The following is a 26,264-nucleotide window of genomic DNA, read 5'->3' on the forward strand; positions in this document are numbered from 1 at the left end:
AACATGGAGAGTGGTGCATATATCTTTTCATATTAGTGTTTTCATCATCTTTGGATAAACACCCAGAAGTGGAATTGCTGGATCATACTGGAGTTCTATTTTTAAGTTTTTTTGAGGAAAGCTATACTGTTTTTCATAATGGCTGTACCAGTTTAGATTTCCATCAACAACACGAGGGTTCTTTTCTCCACATCCTTTTTTTTTTTTTTTTTTTTAATTTATTTACGATAGTCACAGAGAGAGAGAGAGAGGGGCAGAGACACAGGCAGAAGGAGAAGCAGGCTCCATGCACCGGGAGCCCGACGTGGGATTCGATCCCGGGTCTCCAGGATCGTGCCCTGAGCCAAAGGCAGGCGCCAAACCGCTGCGCCACCCAGGGATCTCTCTCCACATCCTTACCAACAGTTGTTATTTGTCTTTTTGAGACTAGACATTGTAACAGGCTAAGATGGAATCTCACTGGTTTTGATTTACATGTCCCTGATTAATGATTTTGAGCACCTTTTCATGTGCTTATTGGCCATCTATCTGTAGGACTTTAAGAATTTATTTATTCATTCATTCATGAGACACACACAGAGGCAGAGACACGGGCAGAGGGAGAAGCAGGCTCCATGCAGGGAGCCAGATGTGGGACTCGATCCCCAGTCTCCAGGATCACACCCTGGGCCAAAGGCAGCACTAAACTGCTGAGCCACCTGGGGGGGGGGGGAGCCAGAGGTCCTTCTGAGAGGTGTCACCTACCTCCACCCTCCCTCTTTGCCAGAGAGGGGCATCAGTCAGCCAGCACCCTAGGCTAGGCTTCAAAGGGAAAGACCTTGAGGACAATAATATGAACAGTTATAGTGGTGGTGCCGATCTTACTATCAGCTTTTCACTTTTGAGTAGGTTAGCTGCAGGGTTGTCATATGTGGCCTTTATTATGGTAAGGTATGTCCACATTATACTTTGTTGCAGTTTTATCATATATAGATCATATACAGAACTTTTATCATATATAGACTGTTGTCTGATGCTTTTCCTTCATCTGTTGAGATGATCAGTTTTTATCCTTGTTACTGTGGTGTATCACGTTGATTGATTTGCAGATGTGGAACCTCCTTGCATCCCTGGAATAAATCTCAGTTGATCATGGAGTATAATCTTTTCAATATGTTAAATTCAGATTCCTAATATATTGTTGAGGGTTTTTACATCATGTTCATCAAGAGTGAAAATTTTCATTCTGTACTCCCCTCTGAAACTCTTTTCCCACCTCACAGGTTTCAGACTCCAGCCTTTGACTTCTTCCATTGTTGGTAAAGCAGAGAATTGCATGAATCTGCAGGTCTTTGTGGATCCCAGGTCACCAGCTCCAATTTCATCCTCCCATGAACGCATGTCACCTCCTTCTAGGGAAGATAGATTTCCCAGTCCTCACATCCTTATGTAGCACTATCATAAGCAAAGTGAAGTGAGGATCACCAGGATTAACTGATCTGTCAAAGATCACAAAGTTGTAGAGATGAGAATTGAATCATCTGCTTCAAAAGCCTATCGTGTGTGTGTGTGTGTGTGGGGGGGGGGGGGCTGTCGTCTTTTTGTACCAGTCAGGTGCATGTCTTTAATGTTACAGACTGAATTTTATCCTCCCCATTAATGTTTAAGTTTCAACTCCCCAGGGTGACAGTTCTTGGGAGATAAAAGCCATTAAGGAAGTGATTAACTGAGGTCATCAGAGTGGGCCCCTAATCCAACAGGACCAGTATCTTTATAAGAGATACCAGAGATGTGTGAACAGAGGGAAAAAGCCCCTATTTCTTCATCTTATTGCTACATTATTGTCTCCCATCAGCTGATGGGTAAATATAATACAAAGATGCTAGGACATACATCACATCCATCTTCAGGGGATCTAACTGGAATTTCACATCATCGATGTAGTATTTTTTCTTATTTCACAAGAGATTTTACTTATTTGAGAGACAGAGAGCACAAGCAAGCGGAGGGACAGAGGGAGAAGCAGACTCCCCACTGAGCGTGGAGCCTGACAGGGCTCAATCCCAGGACCCTGAGATCATGACCTGGGCTGGTCAGATGCTTAACTGATTGAGCCACCCAGGCACCCTTTAATTTTTTTTTAAGATTTTATTTATTCACGAGAGACAGAGAGAGGCAGAGACATAGAGGGAGGAGAAGCAGGCTCCATGCAGGGAAACCAATGTGGAACTTGATCCCAGAACTCCAGGATCACGCCCTGAACCAAAGGCAGATGTTCAACCACTGAGCCACTCAGGTGTCCTGCACCCTTTAATTTTTAAAATAATCTCTACAAAATAAATAAATAAATAAATAAATAAATAAATAAATAAATAAATAAATAAATAAATAAATAATAAAATAATCTCTACACCCAACATGGGGCTCAAACTCAACAACCCTAGTCAAGAGTCACATGCTCCATTGACTGAGCCAGCCAGGCACCCCCATCTGTGTAGCATTCTTGCCAAAAATGTTTAACTGGATTTTAATAATCAGGAAACAAATAGCAAGATGCAGATTGTAGAGCATTCTACACCACCGCTGGCCTGGACTCTTTAGAAAAATGAACTGTATATATATTTTATGGCAAAATTCTTAAAGCATATTAACAGTATTGTGATAATGTAAGAAAAGTCCTTATTCTTAGATGTCTGCTTCACTACTTAGGGGTAAAATGCCGTAATTTACTTTCAAATGGTTGAGGAAAAAAGTGTATACATATACTAAGTATAAAACAAATGTAGCAAACTATTAGTTTTTAATATTTTGAAATAAAGAATAAGGAAAGAAGAGTTCTGTTAGGGCAGAAGCTTGTCCGTCATCAAGCTGTTGAAGCATCATTTTCTTTAAATTGTGAACATTGGGCAGCCCCAGTGGCGCGGCGGCTTAGCGCCGCCGGCAGCCTAGGGCATGATCCTGGAGACCCGGGATGGAGTCCCACCATCCCACGTGGGGCTCCCTGCATGGAGCCTGCTTCTCCCTCTGTGTCTCTGCCTCTCTCTCTGTCTCTCTATGAATAAATAAATAATCTTAAAAAAATAATAAAAATAAATTGTGAACATTATTTATTGTCTACTTCCTTTAGATAGAACTAGAATCCATTAAGCTAAAAGATGTACCTACTTTCTCCAGCACAGTACAGGAGTCAGTCAAATTTGACTCACAGACAATGGGGGAATTGACATGACAAAACTGGTATTTGACAGGAGTAAAAAATTTATCAGTAAATGTATCTTGTCACTTTTGCCTCTTAGTAATAGGCCTAGGATTTAGAAGTTTGCTTGCTTCAAAAATAACTTCCATTATTTTAGATTAGGGATTGACGAACATTTCCTATAAATGGTCAGAAAATATTTTTGACTCTGGACTATGCAATATCTATCCCAACTACTTAGTTCTGCCACAGTAGTGCAAAACAGCCACAGACACTGTATAACAATGCAAATGTGGGACACCTGGGTGGCTCAGAGGTTGAGCATCTGCCTTTGGCTCAGCTCCGGATCCTAGGATCCGGGATTGGGTCCTGCCCTGGGCTCTTTGTGGGGAGTCTGCTTCTCCCTCTGCCTATGTCTCTGCCTCTCTCTCTCTCATGAATAAACAAATCTTAAAAAAATAAAGTCCTTATTAGTTATAACTACACTGTAGAACTTCCTAAATTGTGACCCTAACTCCAACAATTTTTCCAGGCTCCAAATTGGTTTCTTATTCACTATTCTATTACCAGTATCTGGCACAATGCTCGGCATACAGTAGGTATCCAATAAATGTGGTGTGAAAACCATCATAGCACTCGTTTCTCACTCTTGCAAATGGTTGTAAACCTATGTTTCCTCCTCAGGCGCCTCCTATGATCTTAAGAACAGAAACCATTTCCATCATTTTCTGTTCCTCCTATAAAGAGTAAGAGCCCATGATCCTGACATGGCCCTTTTTCAGCTATAGTTAATCCTTTACATCTGGGAATTGAAAAAACAGGTTTATTATTATTATTATTAAAGATTTTATTTATTCACGACAGAGAGAGAGAGAGGCAGAAACACAGGCAGAGGGAGAAGCAGGCTCCATACAGGGAGCCTGACATGGGACTCAATCTCGGGTCTCCAGGATCACGCCCTGGGCTGAAGGTGGCACTAAATCGCTGGGCCACCGGGGCTGTCCGAAAAAACAGGTTTAAATGCGATTATGAATGTACATATGGGAGCTGTCAAAACAAACAAACAAACCTTTCCTCCCCACTCCAATGGTGCAAAGACCAAACAGGTCATACAATAAGTAAAATTACCTTTCTGATAAAGCTGTGGATAAACAAAAACCCTCAATCCTTTAGGCTTCAACTTAAATGTCACTTCCTTCCTCATAGTACCCATATGTATGTTCACAGAACTTTAAAAATCTCTGCCGTGATAATCTTTACATATGTGATTGTTCTGTTACCCCCACCCATCAACTGTAGGATTTGGGAGAGCAGACTTAAGATTATGTCATCCTTAGGGGAAGCAACCTAAAGAGAATCTGGAGGAAAAACAGCAGTGTGACTGCTATGTTATACTACACAGAATGAGGGGAAAGAGCTGGCCTATGGAGGGGTCAAACATAAGAACCATACCTATCAACTATACGATTAATTAAACATATGTGGCTATTTTAGTTTATTTCCATTTCTACTTTTTAAAAAAGGAGAGGGGGACTTTTTAGTAGGTAACTAGTCTTTCATAAAAGGTCATTTGTAAAAAAAAATAATAATAATAAATAAATAAATAAAATGTCATTTGTGTTGATTCCTTACCAAAACTGATTGTACTAACATTTTCTTACTTCGCTTTAGGAGAAGACACACAAACCTCAACCTAATAGTAATCCTATCCCCTGACACTACTGTCTGAATGGCTATACTAGAAGTCACACAGACCTAGAACCTCTTTCTCCGACAGCCAGTCTCCAATAATATGGGACTTCTAAACTAAGATGGGATTTGTGTATTCTATTAATTCTCTCAAGAAGTAAACTGATTTTAGTTCTTAAAGCACTGAACATCTAAAATAGCTAGTTATTTGATGTCCAAGGCTAATACTGCACAGCTAAAGGAGAACAGGTAGGGAAGGAAAAGGTCACTAAGAGAGAAGCTGGCTACTACACAGCACATTCTCAAGACTATCTCAATGATCACTTTTAAAATTATTTGATGTCAGATGGTTTCCAGAGAATTAAAGCAGTTCTCTCAGCACATAGTGGCAACAAAACCATGAAATCAATGGTTCTATGATGATTCATTTTCTGCTTTTCAAAGCAAACACATGGAATAATACCTAATTTCAGTTCAAACTCATTTCCCTTTTATTAAAGTCCAAGTTACCATTACATGGTTTGGTACTCAATAAAGGAAAACTTGTTCAAATAAGGTAATATGTTATCATCAGTATTTCCAGGTGATTGTTTACAATCAAGTAGCAATATGAATAAATCCTTGAGAAGCCCATCTGTAAGAGAAAACAGGAAGAATTAGCCAGAAAATAAAGGAAAGATAGAAATCTTACTAAAACAGTATTTACTGGGGTGGTCCTCTTTTCCAACCATAAAAGTGCTGGGGAGTTGCCCTTTAAAAATGTTTTTAAAGAAATATGTCATCACAGCTAGGATATATCCTATGTAACAAAGATCTCTGGACTCCTTGGAATTCTACTTGATAAAATAAAATGTAAGGAGGAAATCTTCTATTCTGAATGCCTAATTTTCTCACAGAAATCTTTAGTACACATATTTAAAAAACCTTTCCATGTACTACAAAGATGAGCTAAATGACTTTAGCAAGGTGGTGGTGGTATGGGAGTGGACAAAGATAAAGTTAAGACTCCTGCTCCAGGGATCCCTGGGTGGCGCAGCGGTTTGGCGCCTGCCTTTGGCCCAGGGCGCGATCCTGGAGACCCGGGATGGAGTCCCATGTCGGGCTCCCGGTGCATGGAGCCTGCTTCTCCCTCTGCCTGTGTCTCTGCCTCTCTCTCTCTCTCTCGCTGTGTGTGACTACCATAAATAAAATTAAAAAAAAAAAAAAAAAAAGACTCCTGCTCCAAAGCAACCTTTAACCATGCTCACTGGACCTGTATCTTGTGAGAGATCTGATACCAGCTCCTTCAATAATTTTGGGTGTACTTTTATAAGATAGTTTAGTTCCACTATTTTAAAAATAAATGTCCTCTTACTTTAAGGAAGCAAATCCACTATTTAAGCCTCATTGTTTACTACTGAGAAATGAATATAGCCTTCATAAATGCCTATATAGGACGTGTTATAGTAAGAGCAAGAGACTCTGGAGCAGTGGAGCTGGACTGCCTGGCTTAAAGTGTAGGTTCCAGTACTAGCTATAGGACTTTGGACAAGGTGCCTCAGTTTCTTCATTAATAAAATAGTAAAATGGAGTAATTATAAAAATTAATAACTCCCTCATGGGATGGTTTATGAGGATTAAATGAGTGAATATTTATACAGCATTTAAAACAGTGTCTGACATAGGAAGTTATATATACTATGTGCTTAAATAAAATGAAAATGAGTTATGCTTATACATTTTCTGTTTTACAAAGGATTTTCTGCATACTCCTCTCTACCTAGATAATCTTGTGACTGGTTCTATTACCTGCCTTCCCACAGAGAATAAGGTATCAAATACGTTTTAATTATCAGTGAATATTTACTTGACTGTTAAATTCTAATATGGGCACACAAAAACAAATGCATCAAATTAATAGAACCCTGTTAAAAAAATAAACAGATGTATAAAAGCATGAGTGGTGAACGGCTTATACACAATGGATTACTTTTAGTTTGGGGGAGGTAAAAGGGCTAGAATTTTATTTTTGAAATATTTTATATAGATTTTTAATTAATGGGGCTTCCTCTTGCTTCTACACCAATAAGAGAACATTGTAACAACTAGAAATAACAATTCTAGCTCCTTAAATTTAGCATCATTGGTGCTTTCTGGATCTTTTATGTTCATAGCCACTAAGGCAGCCATTAAAAGGTCTTACTCTGAGAACACTGAAATGTTATCCATTCCCCACTCCCTGGATTCATTTCCTGTCTTATTCAGTGGAGTGTTGCTTACCCATGGGTTTTACACTTTGTCAAGGCCCAGTTCCTCTGGAGTGGAGATTCCCAGTTCATTTAAAGTTGGTCTAAGTTCCTGGATGACATAGGGGTAGATTTCCTTATGAGGTCCTGCTTTGTCCTGATGGCAAAGAAAATATCTACATTTAGCTCTCTGAAAAGCTGTGTCTATTAAAAAACTGAAATTGAGAATGCTTTTAATCACATATGCAGAGGCTAGTAGCAGAGGATCAAGTCACCTACTTTTTTTAAACTATTATTATTGGGAACCCTGGGTGGCGCAGCGGTTTAGCACCTGCCTTTGGCCCAGGGCAGGATCCCGGAGACCCGGGATCGAATCCCACGTTGGGCTCCCGGTGCACGGAGCCTGCTTCTCCCTCTGCCTATGTCTCTGCCTCTCTCTCTCTCTCTCTCTGTGTATGACTATCGTAAATAAATAAAAATTTTAAAAAAAAATTTAAAAAATTATTATTATTATTCATGAGAGACACAGAGGGAGGCAGAGACACACACAGGCAGAGGGAGAAGCAGGCTCCATGCAGGGAGCCCAATGTGGGACTCGATCCCAGGACCCCAGAATCACGACCTGAGCCAAAGGCAGATGTTCAACCACTGAGCCACCCAGGCGCCTCAATTGTATTGTTTTAAATTATAAAATTCTTGTTTAAAATGCAATGTATTTATTTGTTCACTACTGAAAAACCAGGAATCATAATCAAAAGGATAAATATATATCCTCTTATGTTTTCATCTATGTATTTTTTAAAAAATAAAATGGGGTCACACCACAAAGAATCATTTCATTATTTTTTTCAGTTAATAGACTGTGAATTGTTGGGGCAACTGTCAGTTCAGTAAGTAGAGTTTGTGACTCTTGATTACAGGGTCCTGAGTTCAAGCCCCATGTTGAGTGTGGAGCCTATTTAAAATTAAAAAAAAAAAAAACAGTAATAATATACTATGAATTATATAATGTTAAATGCATTAATTATCATAACATTAATAGATAACCTCTTTCAGGAAGTCCCATCTTAAGAAACCACTAACATTTAACTTCATACCACAAATAGCACAAAGAATCTTTGTACATCCTTAATTATTTCCTTAAGATAAATTCTCAAGTGGAATTGCCAAACAAGACAGTATCAAGCACAACTTTTTATTTTTTATGTATGTATGTATGTATGTATTCATTCATGAGAGACACAAAGAGAGAGAGGGAGAGAGAGAGAGAGAGAGGCAGAGACACAGGCACAGGGAGAAGCAGGCTCCATGCAGGGAGCTGACATGGGACTTGATCCCAGGTCTCCAGGATCAGGCCCCGGGCTGAAGGCAGCGCTAAACCGCTGAGCCACCCAGGCTGCCCCAAGCACAACTTTTTTAAAAAAGATTTTATTTATTTGTTTATTAAAGAGAGAGAGCATGCACATGAGCAGGGGGAGTGGCAGAGGGAGAGGGAGGAGCAGATTCCCCACTGAGCAGGGAACTTGACTAAGGGGCTTGATCCCAGGACCCTGAGAGTATGACCTGAGTTGAAGGCAGAAGCTTAACCAATGGAGCCACCCAGGTGCCCCTCAAGCACAATTTTTTAAAGACCTTGCATAAATTGTGCAAAACTGCCCTCCAAAAAGATTGTAATTGCAATGTACATTTCCTATAGCTTTAAGAACTGATTTTAGGTATTTTAACAAATTCAGAAACACAGAATATGCTGATACCTACCAACAGCCCACCCACATTGGAACTTTTTTTTTTTCCCGGAACAACTTTAGCAATGTTATTTCACTGACCTTAACAACCTCTAGGATGCGAACTGCACTAGCAAAATCATTTAACCGTCTGCATGCCCGTAAAGCAGCATCAATGATTTTGGGTTCTGGAACCAGATCATAGCCAACAAGTGTGTTCATCCCTGTCAAATTAAAAAGAGGAGCCATATCAACCTGGAATATCTTCATATAAACTACATTTCAATTATCTATATGTTTATTAAATAATAAACGTGATCTTGTCTGTTTGGATCTCTATTCTCCTATCTAGAAAATAAGAGAACCTACCTTTAACAAATTCTAGATAGTAAGAGCATAGTTGATCCTCCACAATGAACTAGTAGAAGGAACTATGCAGTAGCATGCAGACTGAAGATTAAAAAACAACAACAATAAAAAACCCCAAGCATTTTCTTAAATGCTAATACAATTTTCGTAATAATTAGCTGGCTTCTTTTCAAACAAGAGGGTCATTTTCAACTCGTATCCTTAAATCTTATTACAATGAATATACTTTAGTTGCTTTAAAATAGCTTTGATTGGGAAATAATCTAAGAACAACCCGAGAAATGCTTAAGGAGAATTAATGAAGCCCAAATGAGGACATTACAAAGATATAGAGAAGCATTAGTGCACATTCAACCAGAAAATGACTGGGCAGGATTACTTTCAGCTCTGCACAAAATGATACATCATAAAACAAGATTCTCTTAACGCAAACACAGAATTACTATTCTTTTCATTACTGCTACTTAAGATTATTCAGTAAGAATTTTCCTGGTTTCAGCAAATTAAGAGTCATTATTACATTACTGCAGATAAATCTGAAGCATGTAGATGTTCTGCTTTTATTTATTTTATTATATGTACAAAAAGCACAGTGACTACAATACTAGAATATAGTCACAGAAACTGAACTCTTGGTCTGTGGCAAATTACCATACACTTAAAAATAGTTATCTATTTGGCTATTAGACTAATTATCATTAATGTTACCGACTCATGTTCAATACAAATCTGCAAATTAGGAAAAACAATTTTTATGTTACTTAGAACACTAATTCAGGGCAAAACAAATAACAATTCAGAATAAAAATCACAAAAAACCCAAACTATTACCAAGAGTAGGGAGAGAACCCAATGACTACTTGCTTAAATCATCTAAAAGGCACAAAACTGTTAACTCTTGCTCATATTGATCTACCATTACAGCAGTGGTTTTCAATCAGGGGTGATTTTGTCTCCCAGCAGACATTTTTGGTTGTCACACCAGGGTGGGGGTTGGTGGTTGGCACCTAGTAGGTTGAAGCCAAAGATGCTGCTAAACATCCTATAATGCAAAGGACAGCCCCACAACAAAGAACTATCGGGCCCAAAAAGTAAATTGTGCCTGCTTTAAAACTCTGCTTTACAAGAAACACTATGGAGGCTATAAACTTTCCCAACTGCAAGTTGCGTGACAATACCCAGTTTACATGAGGCATATTTTCAAAATAGCTGCTTTCAACAGAGTAGTGAAAGACTACAAAGTAGTTCCCAATTTTATGCCAAGTAGGCAAATAAGCCTATGTTCCACTTACCTTTACGCAATTCCCAGGCATCAATATCTGGCTTGTTGAAGTATGTCACCCAGCGAGCATCAAACTCCTCATCTGTCTCGTGTGACCCGTGGGAGTAGCAGCGAACTGATTGGACAGCTATAATAAGAAAGAACAATGACTTCAATGTGCAGAAAGAAATAATACTTGACATATCTTGTCAATATATTAAAGTTTGTTTTTTTTTAAATTGTGTTAAAATATTTACAACATCAAATTTACCATCTGAACCACTTTTAAGTATACAGTTCAGTGGGGTGAAATATATTCAATGCACTAAATTCTGAATCAACTATATTTATCATGGTAGGAAAATTATTCAGCAGGTCAAGTGAAACAAATCTTATGTACCGATGTGAAAAAAATCTTAAAAACTAAGCAAAGAAGGGCAGCCCCGGTGGCGCAGCGGTTTGGCGCCGCCTGCAGCCCAGGGTGTAATCCTGGAGATCCGGGATCGAGTCCCACATCGGGCTCCCTGCATGGAGCCTGCTTCTCCCTGTGCCTCTGTCTCTGTCTCTGCCTCTGTGTGTGTGTGTGTCTCATGAATAAATAAATAAAATCTTAAAAAAAAAAAAAAAACTAAGAAAAGCAAGTAGAACAAAGAGTACTATACTACGTACATATGTTTACACTTTTGCCCCCTAACATGTAAAGACTAGCTTCAAACTGTTAAAAGTGGTTATCTTTGGAAGGAAAACCTATTTTTTTTTAAAGACTTTATTCATGAGAGACACTGAGAGAGAGAGGTAGAGACACAGAGAGAGAAGCAGGGTCTACGCAGGGACCCCAATGTGGGACTCAATTCCAGGACTCCAGGATCACACCTTGGGCCGAAGGCAGGCACTAAACCACTGAGCTACCCAGGGATCCCCAAGAAAACCTATTTCTTTATATACTTCCACAATGTTTGAATTTTTATGATAAACAGTGTTAATTCCTAGTTTTATTTATTTTTATTTTTATTTTTAAAGATTTTATTTATTTATTCATGAGAGACACACGGAGCGAGAGAGAGGCAAAGACACAGGCAGAGGGAGAAGCAGGCTTCACGCAGGGAGCCCGACTTGGGACTCCATCCTGGGTCTCCAGGATGATGCCGCGGGCCCAAGGAGGCACTAAACCGCTGAGCCACCCAGGCTGCCCTAATTCCTAGCTTTAAAAAATGCTCATTCCAATTCTTAAACAAATGTATATATTTTTGATAAATTAAAAAAAAAATCTGATGCTTTCCTTTAGATTATATTCCAAAATAAATTACATATCCTGGCAAATACCAATTTAAAAACCTGTTTTATCAAACTATAGTCCCTTCCCTGCAAAGCTGATAAATCCCCTAAGAGGCAACATGCCCTCTCATTTATACCCAATGAAAAAAACGGTTCTACATGATATTTAAGAAGTTTTAAATAGATATATAGATCACACACACACACACAGGACACAGTGGGGAAAATACAGTCTCTTTAATAAATGGTGTTGGGAAAACTGGACAACTACATGCAAAAGAATGAAGTAGGACCACTTTCTTACACTATACACAAAAATGAACTCAAACGGATTAAAGACTTGAATGTAAGACTAGAGGCATAAAATTCCTAGAGGAAAACATAGGCAGTAAGCTCTTGGACATCAATCTGAGCAATATATTTTTGGATCTGTCTCCTCGAGGAAGGGCAACAAAAACAAAAATAAACAAATGGGACTACATCAAACTAAAAAGCTTTTGCACAGTGAAAGAAACCATCAACAGGGATCCCTGGGTGGCGCAGCGGTTTGGCGCCTGCCTTTGGCCCAGGGCGCGATCCTGGAGACCCGGGATCGAATCCCACATCAGGCTCCCGGTGCATGGAGCCTGCTTCTCCCTCTGCCTGTGTCTCTGTGCCCCTCTCTCTCTGTGACTATCATAAATAAATAAAAATTAAAAAAAAAAAAAAAAAAAAAAGAAACCATCAACAAAAGGAAAAGGCAACCTACTGAATGGGGGTTGCTATTTGCAAATGATAAAACTGATAAGGGTTTAATATCCAAAATATAGAAAGAACTCACAAAATTCAGTATCAAAAGAGCAATCTAGGTATGCCTGGGTGGCTCAGTGGTTAAGCATCTGCCTTCGTCTCAGGGCATGATCCTGGGGTCCTGGGATCGAGTCCCACATCAGGCTCCCTGCATGGAGCCTGCTTCTCCCTCTGCCTATGTCTCTGCCTCTCTCTCTCTCTCTGTGTCTCTCATGAATAAATAAATAAAATCTTAAGAAAAAAAAAAAGCAATCCAATTAAAAATGGGCAGAGGACCTGAATAGATACTTCTCCAAAGAAAATATACAGTTGGTCAACAGACACATGAAAAGATGCTCAATATCACTATCAAGGAAATGCAATTCAAAATCACTATGAGATATTACCTTATACTGATCAGAATGGCTATTATCAAAAAGGTAAGAAATAACAAGTGTTGGTGAGAATGTGGAGAAAAGAACACTCATGTACTGTTGGAGGGATTGCAAACTGGTGTACCCACTATGCAATACAGTATGGAGGTTCTTCAAAATATTAAAAATAGAACTTTCATGTGATCCAACAATTTCACTTCTGGATATCTGGGTATTTATCCAAAGAAAACAAAAACAGTAATTCAAAAAGACATATGCACCCCATGTTGTTCACTGCAGCATTATCTACAATAGCCAAGACAAGGAAGCAACGTATGTATCCATAAATAAGATAAGTGGATAAAGAAGATGTGGTATGTACATATACAAATCTTGCCATTTATGACATGGATGGACCTGGAATATTATGGTTAAGTGAAATGAGCCAGACAAAGACAAATACCAAATGGATTTCACTTATATATGGAATCTAAAAAAATAAATCAAAAACCGACTCAGATACAGAGAACAATCCAGTGATTGCCAGAGGGAAGGGAGGGGAGGGTGTAGGCAAATAGGGATTAAAAAAAAATAGAAAAACAGGACACATTTAGAATTCTGCTCCCTACAGGGGGCACTTGGGTGGCTCAGTTGGCTGAGTGTCCAATTCATGATTTTGGCTCAGGTCATGATCTCAGGGATGTGGGACTCAGCCCCAAGTCCCATGCCTTTGAGTCTTGTGCCTCTGTTGGGCTCCAAACTCAGCAAGCAGTCTACTTGAGATTCTCTCCTTCTGCCCTTTCCCCAACTTGTGTTCTCTAATAAATAAATCTGGGATGCCTGGGTGGCCCAGTGGTTGAGTGTCTGCCTTCAGCTCAGGGTGTGATCCTGGAGTTAGGAGGATCAAGTCCCACATCGGGCTCCCTGCATGGAGCCTGCTTCTCCCTCTGCCTGTGTCTCTGCCTCTCTCTCGGTCTCTCATGAATAAATAAATAAAATCTTTAAAAACAAAAAAATAAAGAAATAGGGCAGCCCAGGTGTCTCAGCGGTTTAGTGCTGCCTTTGGCCCAGGGTGTGACCCTGGAGACCTGGTCCCATGCCGGGCTCCCTGTGTGGAACCTGCTTCTCCCTCTGCCAATGTCTCTGCGCCTCTCTGTGTCTCTCATGAATGGATAAATAAAATCTAAAAAAAAAAAAGAAAGGAAGGAAGGAAGGAAGGAAGGAAGGAAGGAAGGAAGGAAGGAAGGAAGGAAGGAAGAAATCTTTGAGTGCCTGGGTGGCTTATCTGCCTTTTCTGCTCAGGTCATGGTATCAAGGTCCTGGAATTGAGCCCCACATTGGACTCCCTGCTCAGCAGGGAATGTGCTTCTCCTTTTCCCTTTGCTCCTCCCCCACTGCTTGTTCTCTCTCCTGTTCTCATTCTCTCTCAAATAAATAAAATCTTTAAAAAAGGGATCCCTGGGTGGCGCAGCGGTTTGGCGCCTGCCTTTGGCCCAGGGCGCGGTCCTGGAGACCTGGGATCGAATCCCACGTCGGGCTCCCGGTGCATGGAGCCTGCTTCTCCCTCTGCCTGTGTCTCTGCCTCTCTCTCTCTCTCACTGTGTGCCTATCATAAATAAATAAAAGTTTAAAAAAAATTAAAAAAAAAAATCTTTAAAAAAAAATTAAGGTAAACTTTACCCCCAATGTGGGGTTTCAACGTATGAACCTGAGATCAAGAGTCTTATGTCCAAAGACTGCACCAGCCAAGGGTCCCTATCCTTCATATCCTTAATACAGTAAATGTCAGGAAAAAGATCAGAAAACAGAAAAAGATGAAAGACTGCCAGTTCTGGAGATGGACTGCCACTACTACAACAAGTGAGAAAATTCTCATTTAAATTACTATGTGAGCCCGGAGCAAACTACCTGCCATTAGTCACAGGGGATCATAGCACAAGTTCCAATCTTCCCAGAGACATAAATTACCTCCATTAACCAAACCCAGAATGAAGGAGGACATGTATATGAATGGGCTGGAATTGGCCATACTTTAATTTCTATGGTGAGGAAAAATAATGTATCTCTAGACTTAAATGTATTTGATTAGTGCAAACATTTAAGCAAAAGTACATGAATATTTAATAATACTTACAAGACTAATATTCACATTAATACATCAGAAAGTATAGGTCAGGGCAGCCCCGGTGGCTCAGTGGTTTAGTGCCACCTTCAGCCCGGGATGTGATCCTGGGGATAGAGTACCCATCAGGCTCCCTGCATGGAGCCTGCTTCTTCCTTTGCTTGTATCTCTGCCTCTCTCTCTCATGAATAAATAAATAAAATCTTAAAAAAAAAAAAAAAAGTATAGTTCACAACAACCCTGTAACCCACTTACCAAAAATGTGTAAGCTACTTTTTTCAAAAACTAAAATTATCCTTAGCTTAGAGGAGTGCCTGGTTGGCTCAGTGGGAAGAGCATGTGACTCTTGATCTCAGGGCGGTGAGTTTGAGCCCCATGCTGAGTGTAGATTACTTAAGTAAATAAGTAATTTTATTTATTTTTTTTTAAAGATTTATTCATGAGAAACACAGATAGAGGCAGAGACACAAGCAGAGGGAGGAGCAGGGTCCATGTAGGAAGCCGATGTGGGACCTGGTCCCAAGCCAAAGACAGACAACGCAACCGCTGAGCCACCCAGGTGTCCCATAAATAAGTAATATTTAAAAAATTATCCTTAGCTGAATAAAGTTCAAGTATAAAATGTTACAATCTCTTTGGAAGACTCTTTAGTGCTTTCTTATCAAGTTAAACACACACCTACCATAGCACCCAATAAATCCACTTCTAAGTGTTTACCCAAGAAAACTGAAATATACGTATTCCTTCCCCAGAGATAATTACATGTATACTTCCTACCACCCAGAAAAGTGTTTCATACCCATTTTCTTTAGCTCTTGCTGGGCATGAATTCAAGAGATGACTAGCAGCTTTGTTTTGTTTTCTAATCAAAGAGAAAGATGATCAGCAACTACAAATCCCAGGCAAGGAGAATGATGGATCACCTTCAATAAGCTGTTCACCTTCCTTGTGCAAGTCCCAAATTATAAGCTGGTTATACTACCAAAAAGCTTTTACGAAACAACTACTTATAATATCAAGCATGCAATGGGAACATACATTTCCCCCCCTTCCAGCATAGCAAAACCAGGGGGTCTCCCACATGGTTTAAATTCTATCACTAACTTCAGTAAGGGGTAGGAGTAGGATCTACTCTCCTAGCTGTGGATATGCCCATATGCTTAACATTTTGATTTTTAGATATATAGTTTATAGACATTCTCTCTCCCCTACCAACCCAACTTATGTACAGCATTTCCAAACAGGTTTGAGGTTTGCAAGGCAAAGTATTTTGAAAGCAATTGCTCATTGCTTTCACACAACCTGAGGGTTCCAGAGTAGGGAAAAAATTACTATCTGAAAACTGGGACATTTCTGCAAACTCTAAAAATCTAGTTCTTTGGGGTATCCCTGGGTTGCGCAGCGGTTTAGCGCCTGCCTTTGGCCCAGGGCGCGATCCCGGAGACCCGGGATCGAATCCCACATCGGGCTCCCGGTGCATGGAGCCTGCTTCTCCCTCTGCCTGTGTCTCTGCCTCTCTCTCTCTCTATCATAAAAATTTAAAAAAATAATTAAAAAAGCGCATTTCTTAGGTGCCGGAAGGGTCCAGGTATAACACTCAAGAGTCAAGAGAGCCACCTTTTCAGCTCTGAGTTTGAGTTCACACGTCTACATGTGCACGCTCAGGGCTCCATTCCACAGCGCGGCATACATATACCGCCGCCGGGGGCCAAGACCGCAGAGCAGCTACACCGACTGCGAGGACAGCGCTGGGCCACAGGAGTCTCCCCAAAACCCAGAGGGGAGGGAAGGCAAAGTACGAGGCAGGAATCGGCAGCACTCTTCATACTCCAGCAGTCCGCTTCCCGACTCGAAGCGAAAATAACAACAGAAAATAAACAAAAATAAAAAAAAATGAAAACATTTCTGAATGATCTTTAAAAATTAAAAAAAAAAAAAAAAAATTAGTGATAAAGCTGCCCTTACGGGGATCCCTGGGTGGCGCAGCGGTTTGGCGCCTGCCTTTGGCCCAGGGCGCGATCCTGGAGACCCGGGATCGAATCCCACGTCGGGCTCCCGGTGCATGGAGCCTGCTTCTCCCTCTGCCTGTGTCTCTGCCTCTCTCTCTCTCACTGTGTGCCTATCATAAATAAATAAAAATTAAAAAAAAAAAAAAAAAGAAACAAAAATGTTTAAAAAAAAAAAAAAAAAAAAAAAGCTGCCCTTACGTTTGCAGAGCGGTATTCCCGAGTCTGCGAGGACACCCGATTTGCGAGGGTCGAGCGCCCTACCCTTAGACCTAACGACACTCGGGCTCCCCTCCGGACCTCGGGCAACCCCGCACACGCAGACCCAACCTAAAAAACGGAAGCGCTGGAGCGCGGCACGGCGGTCCCCGCGACGCCGCCGAGGTCTGTGAAGGTGACACGCAGCGCCGGCCCAGGAGGGCCTGATCACCCGCGCGCGCGTCCCCAAGGCAGCCCCGGGTGTCCGTGCCCGGGTGTCCGGAAGGGCCACCTCCGCCCCTACGCGGACCGCGGCGCGCCCCGGGGCTCAATGTCACCTTCGCCCACGCGCTGCAGGCCGGCGGCCGACGGACACTCCCAGTCAGGTGGCCGCGGGGTCGGCGCCGGGGCACGGCCACGGCCACGGCCCGGGACGAGGGCGTCCGCGGCGCGCGGGAGGCAGGTCCGCGGCGGGGCGGCGGCGGCGGCGGCGTCTTCGAGTCCCCCGCGGGCGGCGGCGGCCACCAGGCTCGTCCGCCCGCCCGCGGGGCAGGGGCTAGGCCGCGGGGCGAGCCTGCCCTCGAGTGGCGGCGGGAGCCCAGGTCACCGCAAGGACACGCGGGCGCCGGCGGGGGCGACGGGCGCCTTACCGGCGGCAGGGCCGGGGGCCGGGGCTGGGTACCGGAGGCCTCGGGGGCTGGCTCGGGCGGCGGCGGCGGCGGCGGCTACGGCGCCACGGCGGAGAGCGGCGCCGAGCATGACGGCGATGGCGGCGCGCAGTGCGAGGCTGAGGCGAAGCCGGGTGTGAACTCGCGGGCCGCTCCGGAGCTGGCGGGGGCCGGACTCACGCACGGACGCACGTCGGGCGGAGCGTCAGGCCCCGCCCACTGCGGCGCTCGCGCTTGAGCGGGCTACGGTGGCGCGCTGGGGACAAGCCACCTCGGCACCCCCCGAGAGAACGTCGGGAAGGCGAGAACGTCGGGAAGGTCGACGGCGGCCGCGGGACCCTGTCGGGGTTCAAGTCCAGACGGGGGCGCTAAGGGGCTCCTGGGGGCTCAGGCGGTAAAGCATGCGACTCGATCTCAGGGTCGCGAGATCGAGACCAAGGTGGTCTTAGAGATAACTGAAAAAAAAAAAAAAAAAAAAAAAAGGAGATAAGGAGATTTAGATGGGACTGTTAACAATGACAGCAGCCCTAAGTTATAATAAAAGTATCTTCTTTGTATGACTTCTCTTCCCCGTGGAGCCTAAAATAAGGAAGTGGGGAAAAACACAACCGCGTACGTGTAAAGAATCTTTTTTTTTTTAAGATTTTGTTTTATTTATTTATTCATTTATTTATTTATGACACAGACACAGGCAGAGGGAGAAGCAGGCCCCATGCACCGGGAGCCCGACGTGGGACTCGATCCCGGGACCCCGGGGTCACGCCCTGGGCCGAAGGCAGGTGCTAAACCACTGAGCCCCCCAGGGATCCCTTAAAGGATCTTTTTTTTTTTTTTTTTAAAGGATCTTATTAGTAACTGTTACATCACAAACCCGCAAGCATTAAAAATTGAGTTCAGCCACTTCACTCTACAGGCGAGGAAACAGGCTCATAAAGCAGATTGCTTGCTGGCAATCAAGGTTCTCAAATCCCCCATTCTGAAGACTTAACCTGGATATTTGTTGTATAGCGACTTATGATTTCGAATCCATGTTTTGAAAGCTTGTTTTGGACAAAGTTGTTTGTGGTTTGAATTTGTTTGGAATGACTTATTTTGATGAAATTGCTTTGAAGTTGGATATTTAGACTTAACTGATGAAACAGTTGCACTTGGAGCAGAGAGGACCCTTAGGCCATTGGCAGCATAGTAAGGTCCCTGGTGTCCATCACTTGATGGACTTCATTTATTTATTTTAAAGATTTTATTTGGGACGCCTGAGTGGCTCAGCCGTTGAGCGTCTGCCTTCAGCTCAGGTCAGGATCCCAGGGGCCTGGGATCGAGTCCTGCATTGGGCTCCCTATGAGGAGCCTGCTTCTCCCTCTGCTTATGTTTCTGCCTCTCTGTCTCTTATGAATAAATAAACAAAAATCTTAAAAAAAAAAAAAGATTAACAGAGAGAGCCAGAGAGCACAAGTGGGGGCAATGGCAGAGGTAGAAGGAGAAGCAGGCTCCCCACTGAGCAGGGAGCTGGAAGCAGCTTGATTCCAGGATCCTGGGATCATGACCCGAGTGGAAGGCAGACACTTAACCCACGGGGCCACTCAGGCACCCCCAGGACTTTTTAACTTTAAAAAAAAATTTTTTTTAAAGATTTTATTTATTCATTCATGAGAGACAGAGAGAGAGGCAGAGACACAGGCAGAAGGAGAAGCAGGCTCCATGCAGGGAGCCCGATGTGGGACTCGATCCCGAGACTCCAGGATCATGCCCTGGGCTGAAGGCAGCGCTAAACTGTTGAGCCACCTGGGCTGCCCGACTTTTAGACTTTATAAAGAATTCGTGAGGACTTACCAAGAGCATCCCATCTGGATAAGACTACCCTTTGCTATTCTCGGAAGGACTTGAGACACTTGATCCTGCCATGGCCAGGCTGGGTGCTCTTGTTTGGTAGTGGTATTTTTTTTTTATAAATTTTTATTTATTTATGATAGTCACAGAGAGAGAGAGAGAGAGAGGCAGAGACACAGGCAGAGGGAGAAGCAGGCTCCATGCACCGGGAGCCTGACGTGGGATTTAATCCCAGGTCTCCAGGATTGCGCCCTGGGCCAAAGGCAGGTGCCAAACCGCTGTGCCACCCAGGGATGCCCTGGTAGTGGTATTAAACCACACAACAATCTCAGGTAGATAGGGACGTGTGTCCCTTCCTTGGCAAGGCTACTCCTTATAGACAGTGGCACATGTAATGCTCCCTGCAGTAGTAACCTTTTAAGCAGCCTACCTTGCCTACCGGGGCCTTGGCCTGCTTGCTATGTGCCCCAACAATGAGGAGTCTCGGTGATGAAGTTTTGGAATTACAGATGAGATCTGGAGCCGATGACCAAGAAAGAATTCTTGAAGACATCTTTGGTGCAAAATGGTGGTTTTATTAAAGCCCGGGGACAGAACCCATAGGAAGGAAGAGCTGCTGCCTCGGGCCTGTGAGGGGTGGCAGAGTATATGGGACTTGGGAGTTGGGAGGGGTTTGAGGATAGCGTAGTCTCCAAGGAATTTTGGAAGCAAGATTTCAGGGCCTTGAGGGGACCAGCTATTGTTGGGAAAGGTCACTTATTACCATCTAATAAACCCTGAGTCATGACACCCTTCAGGTGGAGATCAGTGGGCCTTGTGCTTGGAGGATGATGATTGCCAACACGTATCTTCAGGGGTTTAGATATAGAGGAAATTTTTTTTTAAGATTTTGTATTTATTTATTCATGAGAGACACAGACACAGAGAGAGAGTCAGAGACACAGGCAGAGGGAGAAGCAGGCTCCACGCAGGGAGCCCCTCGCGGAACTTGATCCCGGTCTTCAGGATCAGGCCCTGGGCCAAAGGCGGCGCTAAACTGCTGACCCACCCGGGCTGCCCAAGATAAAGGAAATTTCTAAAGGGATTTTTATATGTTAAAGTAGACTTACAGGCTCCTGGGGGTCGGGCTAAGATTGCCTTCTGCCCTTAGCAAAGTATTAACAAGGAGGCAGCTGAGTCCCATAGAGGACTGTCCTGCTGCCTGTTTCAAGGACTTGCCAATGTGCTGCCCCCCAGGCTCGGGCCTTGTCCTCAGTAGCCCTGTGTTCCCCCATCACAGGCAGGCAGCCGATACCCAGCTTTTCGTTGGAAGGGCTGACTCTCCCAAGAACCAACTCCTAGAAAGGTACACCTCAACTAAATTTGGACTTTATTTCTTTCATCTCCACTTTGTCTGGAACTATAGTGTAATCTGTCATTGATTTGGAGTATGTTATTTCTTATTGGCTCCAGAAGAGACATTATCCTGTATGCTATTGGCTTGTGAAATATTATCACAGTGAACCTGTGTTAGGCAAATTATTGGCAAAGACAGTCTCCGTCTCTGAGCACAATTTGCCTCGAGTAAAACAGTATTTCTGGCCAGATGCCTGCCCCCAATCCCTAGAGGAAGGCTCCTATAGCAGACTGCTCTGAAATGGGGTTGATTACATTCCAAGGCTCTAAACATCTAATCTGGCCTTATTAACTACATCCTAACTTTGAGCTCCTGGGCAGTGGGTCCATTTCCCCAGGCCTGAATTACCATACTGCCACCGAGAGTTAATGAGACAGTATCTTGTCTTGGTATCCTTCATTCTCTATCCCTGGACTCACCAAGGAAAGAAGAGATGGACATTCAGGTACCACTTTCTCACTCCAGGCTCTTTCTCCTGGCTGTGAGCCTCTACCCTTCTCATTTCCCTCCCTCTCAGTGTGGTTTTAGAGGGTATGACCCTGGCTGTCAAAAGGACAAAAAAGAGTTTCTTTTCAAAGCACCTGCCCTCACCTCCCACCAGCCTAACCAAAGAACACCTGGAGAAGCTTTGACCTCATTGTATTTGAATTAATATTTATCAAATCTCAGGATGAGGTCAGCATTCCTGTAATTAAGAAAGTACTAGGGTATATTGCACCTGAATCCCAGCTGGTCTCTCTGCTGTCAATCTCTCCACTTTGTCTACAGTGTCTTAGATTGGCTACTAGAGTGTTTTGTTTAATATAATTATGACATGGGGATCCCTGGGTGGCCCTGGAGTCTCGGGATCGAGTCCACATCGGGCTCCCTGCATGGAGCCTGCTTCGCCCTCTGCCTGTGTTTCTGCCTCTCTCTCTCTCTCCATCTCTCTCTCTGTTTCTCATGAATAAATAAATAAAAATCTTTAAAAAATAATATAATTATGGCAATAATTTATTATTTGTCACTGCATGCTGCAAACTTTTCCTTTATTTATGTTTGTTTTTTTAATAGTTCCATGAGTCTTTAAAGATTCATTAACATATAGTGTATTATTATTTTGGGGTAGAGTTCAGTGATTCATCAGTTGCATATAACACTCAGTGCTCATTCCATCAAGTGCCCTCCTTAACACTCATCACCTAGTTACCCCATCCCCACAGCCTCTCCTCTCCAGCGACCCTCAGTTTTTTTCCTGTGATTAAGAGTCGCTTACAGCTTGTCTCCCTCTCTGACTTCATCTTGTTTTACTTTTTTCCTCTCTTTCCCTATGATCCTCTGTTTTTCTTAAATTCCACACATGAGTGAGATCATACGATAATTGTCTTTCTCTGATTGACTTACTTCACTTAGCATAATACTCTCTAGTTCCAACCACGCCATTGCAAATAGCAAGATTTCATTTTTTTGATAACTGAGTAATATTCCATTGTATGTATACCACATCTTCTTTATCCATTCATCTGTTGATGGACATCTGGGTTTTTTCCATAGTTTGGCTTTTGTGGACATTGCTACTATAAATATTGGGGTGCAGCTACCCCTTTGGATCACTACATTTGTATCCTTGGGGTAAATACCCAGTAGTGCAATTGCTGGGTCATAGGGTAGTATATTTTCAACTTTTTGAGGAACCTCTATACTGTTTTCCAGAGTGGCTGCACCAGTTTCATTCCTACCAACACTGTGAGAAGGTATCCCTTTTTCCACATCCTTGCCAACATCTATCGTTTCCTTCCATTTCTATTTGTTGCAACAGCTTCAAAAAAATAGGTATTAATTCTTCTTTAAATGTTTGCTAGAATTACCCTGAGAAGCCATCCAGCTCTGGATTCTTGTTTGTTGGGAGATTTTTTGATTACTGATTCAATTTCCTTGCTGGCTATGGGTCGGTTCAGGGTTTTCTATTTCTTCCTGTTTCAGTTTTGGTAGTTTATACATCTCTTGAAATGCATCCATTTCTTCCAGAGTGCCTAATTCGTTGGCATACAGTTGCTCATAATATGTTCATATAATTGTTTGTATTTCTTTGGCGTTGGTTATGATCTCTCCTCTTTAATTCAATGATTTTATTTATTTGGGTCCTTTCTCTTTTCTTTTTGATAAGTCTGGCCAGGAGTTTATCAACCTAACTAATTCCTTTGAAGAACCAGATCCTAGTTTTGTTGATCTGTTCTACTGTTCTTTTGGTTTCTATTTCATTGATTTATATTCTTTATTATCTTCTCCTGCTAGGTTTAGGCTTTATTTGCTGTTTTCTCCAACTCCCTTAGGTTTAAGGTTATGCTGTGTATTTCAAACCTTTCTTATTTTTTGAGAAAGGCTTGTATTCCTGTATACTTTACCTCTTAGTGTTGTGTCCAAGATTGCTAATCCAAGAAACCACCAAGGAGCTGACACCAATGCAAACGCACGAGGGTTTATTAGCAAGCTCGAGCTTGGGTCCAAGTATACCCAACACAGCGGAGCAGGGACTTGGACCCCGAAGTGGGTTACAGCTGGTTTTTTTATAGGCTGGTCTAGGGGATTTTCAGAAGGGGTGGAGGAATTTCTCAAGTTCTGTTTACATTCTGATATGGGGCTTTCAAGGGCATTGAGCTCTGTTCTCATTCTAATATGGGACTTTTTACCATGGGCATGGGCTTTGTTGTCTTTCTGATATGGGATTCTCTGCCAAGGGTAATTCTGAGCTCTGTTGTCTTTCTGATATGGGATTCCCTGCAAGGACATTAAGGACATTCTGCAGTTTTTCCCGTAAAGTTCAGCTCTTATTCACAGGGGCCTAAGATGGCTGTACTTGTGCTAATGCTAAACTTTATGTGGGATGGCCTTAATTTTTCTCGGCCTCCACATTAGGACCGCCTTTGCTGCATCCCAACAGTTTTGAACAGTTGTGCTTTCATTTTCATTTGTTTACCTGAATTTTTAATTCTTTTTTGATTTCTTGGTTAACCCATTCATTTTTCAGTAGGATGCTCTTTAGCCTCCATGTATTTGAGTTCTTTCCAAATTTCCTTTTGTGACTGAGTTCCAGTTTCAAAGCAGTGTGGTCTGAAAATATGCCAAGAATGATCCCAATCTGTTGGTACCAGTTGAGACCTGATTTGTGACCAAGTATGTAATCTATTCTGGAGAATGTTCCATGTGCACTGGAGAAGAATGTGTATTCTGTTGCTTTAAGATGGAATGTTCTGAATATATCTGTGAAGTCCATCTGGTCCAATGTGTCATTCAAAGCCCTTATTTCCTTGTTGATCTTCTGCTTAGATGATCTGTCCATTCAGTGACTGGGGTATTAAAGTCCCCTACTATTATTATATTATTATTGATGCATTTCTTTAATTTTGTTATTATTATTTTTAAAATATTTTATTTATTTATTCATGAGAGACACAGAGAGAGACAGAGACATAGGCAGAGGCAGAAGCAGGCTCCTCACAGGGAGCCTGATATGGGACTTGATCCCTGGACCCGAGATCATCCCCTGAGCTAAAGGCAGATGCTCAACTGCTGAGCCACCCAGCCGTCCTTAATTTTGTCATTAGTTGGTTTATATAATTGGCTGCTCCCATGTTAGTGGCATAAATATTTACAATTATTAGATCTTCTTGTTGGATAGACACTTTAATTATGATATAGTTCCTCATCTTTTTATAGTCTTTGGTTTCAAATCTAATTTGTCTGATATAAGGATTGCAATTCCAGCTTTCTTTGGATGTCCATTAGCATGATAGCACGATAAAGGGTTTCCACACCCTCATTTTAAGCCTGGAGGTGTCTTTGGGTCTAAAATGGGTCTCTTGCAGATGGCATATCAATGGGTCTTGCTTTTTATCCAATCTGATACCCTGTGTCTTTTGATTGGGGCATTTAACCGGTTTACATTCAGATTAACTATTGAAAGATATTAATTTAGTGCCAAAGTGACCTGTAAAGTCACTTTCTATGTACTGTCTCTGTTCCTTTCTGGTCTATGTTATTTTGGAACTCTCTCTTTACTTAAAGGATCCCGTTTAATATTTCTTGTAGGGCTGGCTTATTGACCACAAATTCTTTTAGTTTCTGTTTGTCCTGGAAGCTTTTTATCTCTCCTTTTTTTTGAATGATATCCTAGCTGGATAAAGTATTCTTGGTTGCATATTTTTCTTATTTAGCATCTTGAATATATCATGCCAGTCTTTTCTGGCCTGCCAGGTCTCTGTGGATAGGTTTGCTACCAGTCTAATGTTTCTACCCTTGTAGGTTACAGATCTCTTGTCCTGAGCTGCTTTCAGGATTTTCTCTTTGTCTCTGAGATTTGCAGGTTTCACTATTATACGTCGGGGTGTTGACTTATTTTTATTGATTTGGGAGGGGTGTGTGTCTCTGTGCCTCCTGGACTTGAATGCCTGTTTCTTTCCCCAGAAAGGGAAGCCCTGTGCTATAATTTGCTCCAATATACCTTTTGCTCCCTTCTGTCTCTCTCCTTTTCTTCTGGGATCCCAATTGTTCGAATGTTGTTTTGCTTTATGGTATCACTTATCTCTTGAATTCTACCCTCATGATTCAGTAGTTGTTTATCTCTTTTTCTCAGCTTCTTTATTCTCCAACATTTTGTCTTTTATATCACTAATTCTCTCTTCTACCTCATTTATCCTAGCAATTAGAGCTTCCATTTTTTTATTGCATCTCATTAATAACCTTTTTGATTTTGACATGATTAGATTTTAGTTCTGTTATTTCTCCAGAAAGGGATTCTCTAGTGTCTCCTAGGCTTTTTTTCAAGCCCAGCTAGTATCTTTATAGCAACCCTAGTTCCGACATCTTACTTACATTCATACTGATTAGGTTCCTGGCAGTCAGTACTGCCTCTTGTTCTCTTTTTTGAGGTGAGTTTTTCTGTCTTGTCATTCTGCCCAGAGAAGAATAGATGAACGAGATACTGAAATAGCCACAAATCAGAGACTCGAAACCAGAAAAAGAAAAAGAGAGAGAATATAATCAGATAAGTAAACAGAACAGAGCAAAGCACTGGAACCTGTGTGTATTTTGGTCTGTTTGTTAGAAAATTTGATCCCAAAATTGTAAAGAAAGAAAAACTTATATATGTACAAAAATAAAATTAAATACAATGAAAGGATAGTTTATAACTGTGAAAAAAGAAAATTA

General features: G+C 42.1%; 1 protein-coding gene across 2 annotated transcripts; it reads right to left on the reverse strand.

Annotated features, from left to right (window-relative positions):
- Positions 1 to 901: 901 nt before the first annotated feature.
- Positions 902 to 18,041, reverse strand: COX5A (cytochrome c oxidase subunit 5A). Of its 2 annotated transcripts, none has more exons than XM_077881950.1 (5): positions 17,837 to 18,041; positions 10,475 to 10,591; positions 8,916 to 9,037; positions 7,124 to 7,246; positions 902 to 1,478 (listed from the first exon to the last, which is right to left on the reverse strand). In XM_077881950.1, the coding sequence occupies exons 1-4, from the start codon at positions 17,943 to 17,945 to the stop codon at positions 7,133 to 7,135; spliced, it is 462 nt and encodes a 153-aa protein (XP_077738076.1). In that variant the 5' UTR covers positions 17,946 to 18,041; the 3' UTR covers positions 902 to 1,478; positions 7,124 to 7,132. The 2 variants fall into 2 exon arrangements, with proteins under 2 accessions (XP_077738076.1, XP_077738075.1); XM_077881949.1 differs by lacking the exon at positions 902 to 1,478 and adding an exon at positions 5,332 to 5,498.
- Positions 18,042 to 26,264: the final 8,223 nt, after the last annotated feature.

This window comes from Canis aureus, chromosome 32 (genome assembly GCF_053574225.1).
Source record: "Canis aureus isolate CA01 chromosome 32, VMU_Caureus_v.1.0, whole genome shotgun sequence".
In the NCBI taxonomy this organism is placed as follows: Eukaryota; Metazoa; Chordata; class Mammalia; order Carnivora; family Canidae; genus Canis; species Canis aureus.

Excerpts from the sequence above, each read along its gene's own strand:
- COX5A (XM_077881950.1), bottom strand. The coding sequence starts at position 17,945 with ATGCTCGGCGCCGCTCTCCGCCGTGGCGCCGTAGCCGCCGCCGCCGCC. Across the intron at positions 9,038-10,474 it reads TGCCTGGGAATTGCGTAAAG|GGATGAACACACTTGTTGGC; the intron begins GTAAGTGGAACA and ends TTAATTTGACAG. Across the intron at positions 7,247-8,915 it reads GCATCCTAGAGGTTGTTAAG|GACAAAGCAGGACCTCATAA; the intron begins GTCAGTGAAATA and ends CTTTGCCATCAG.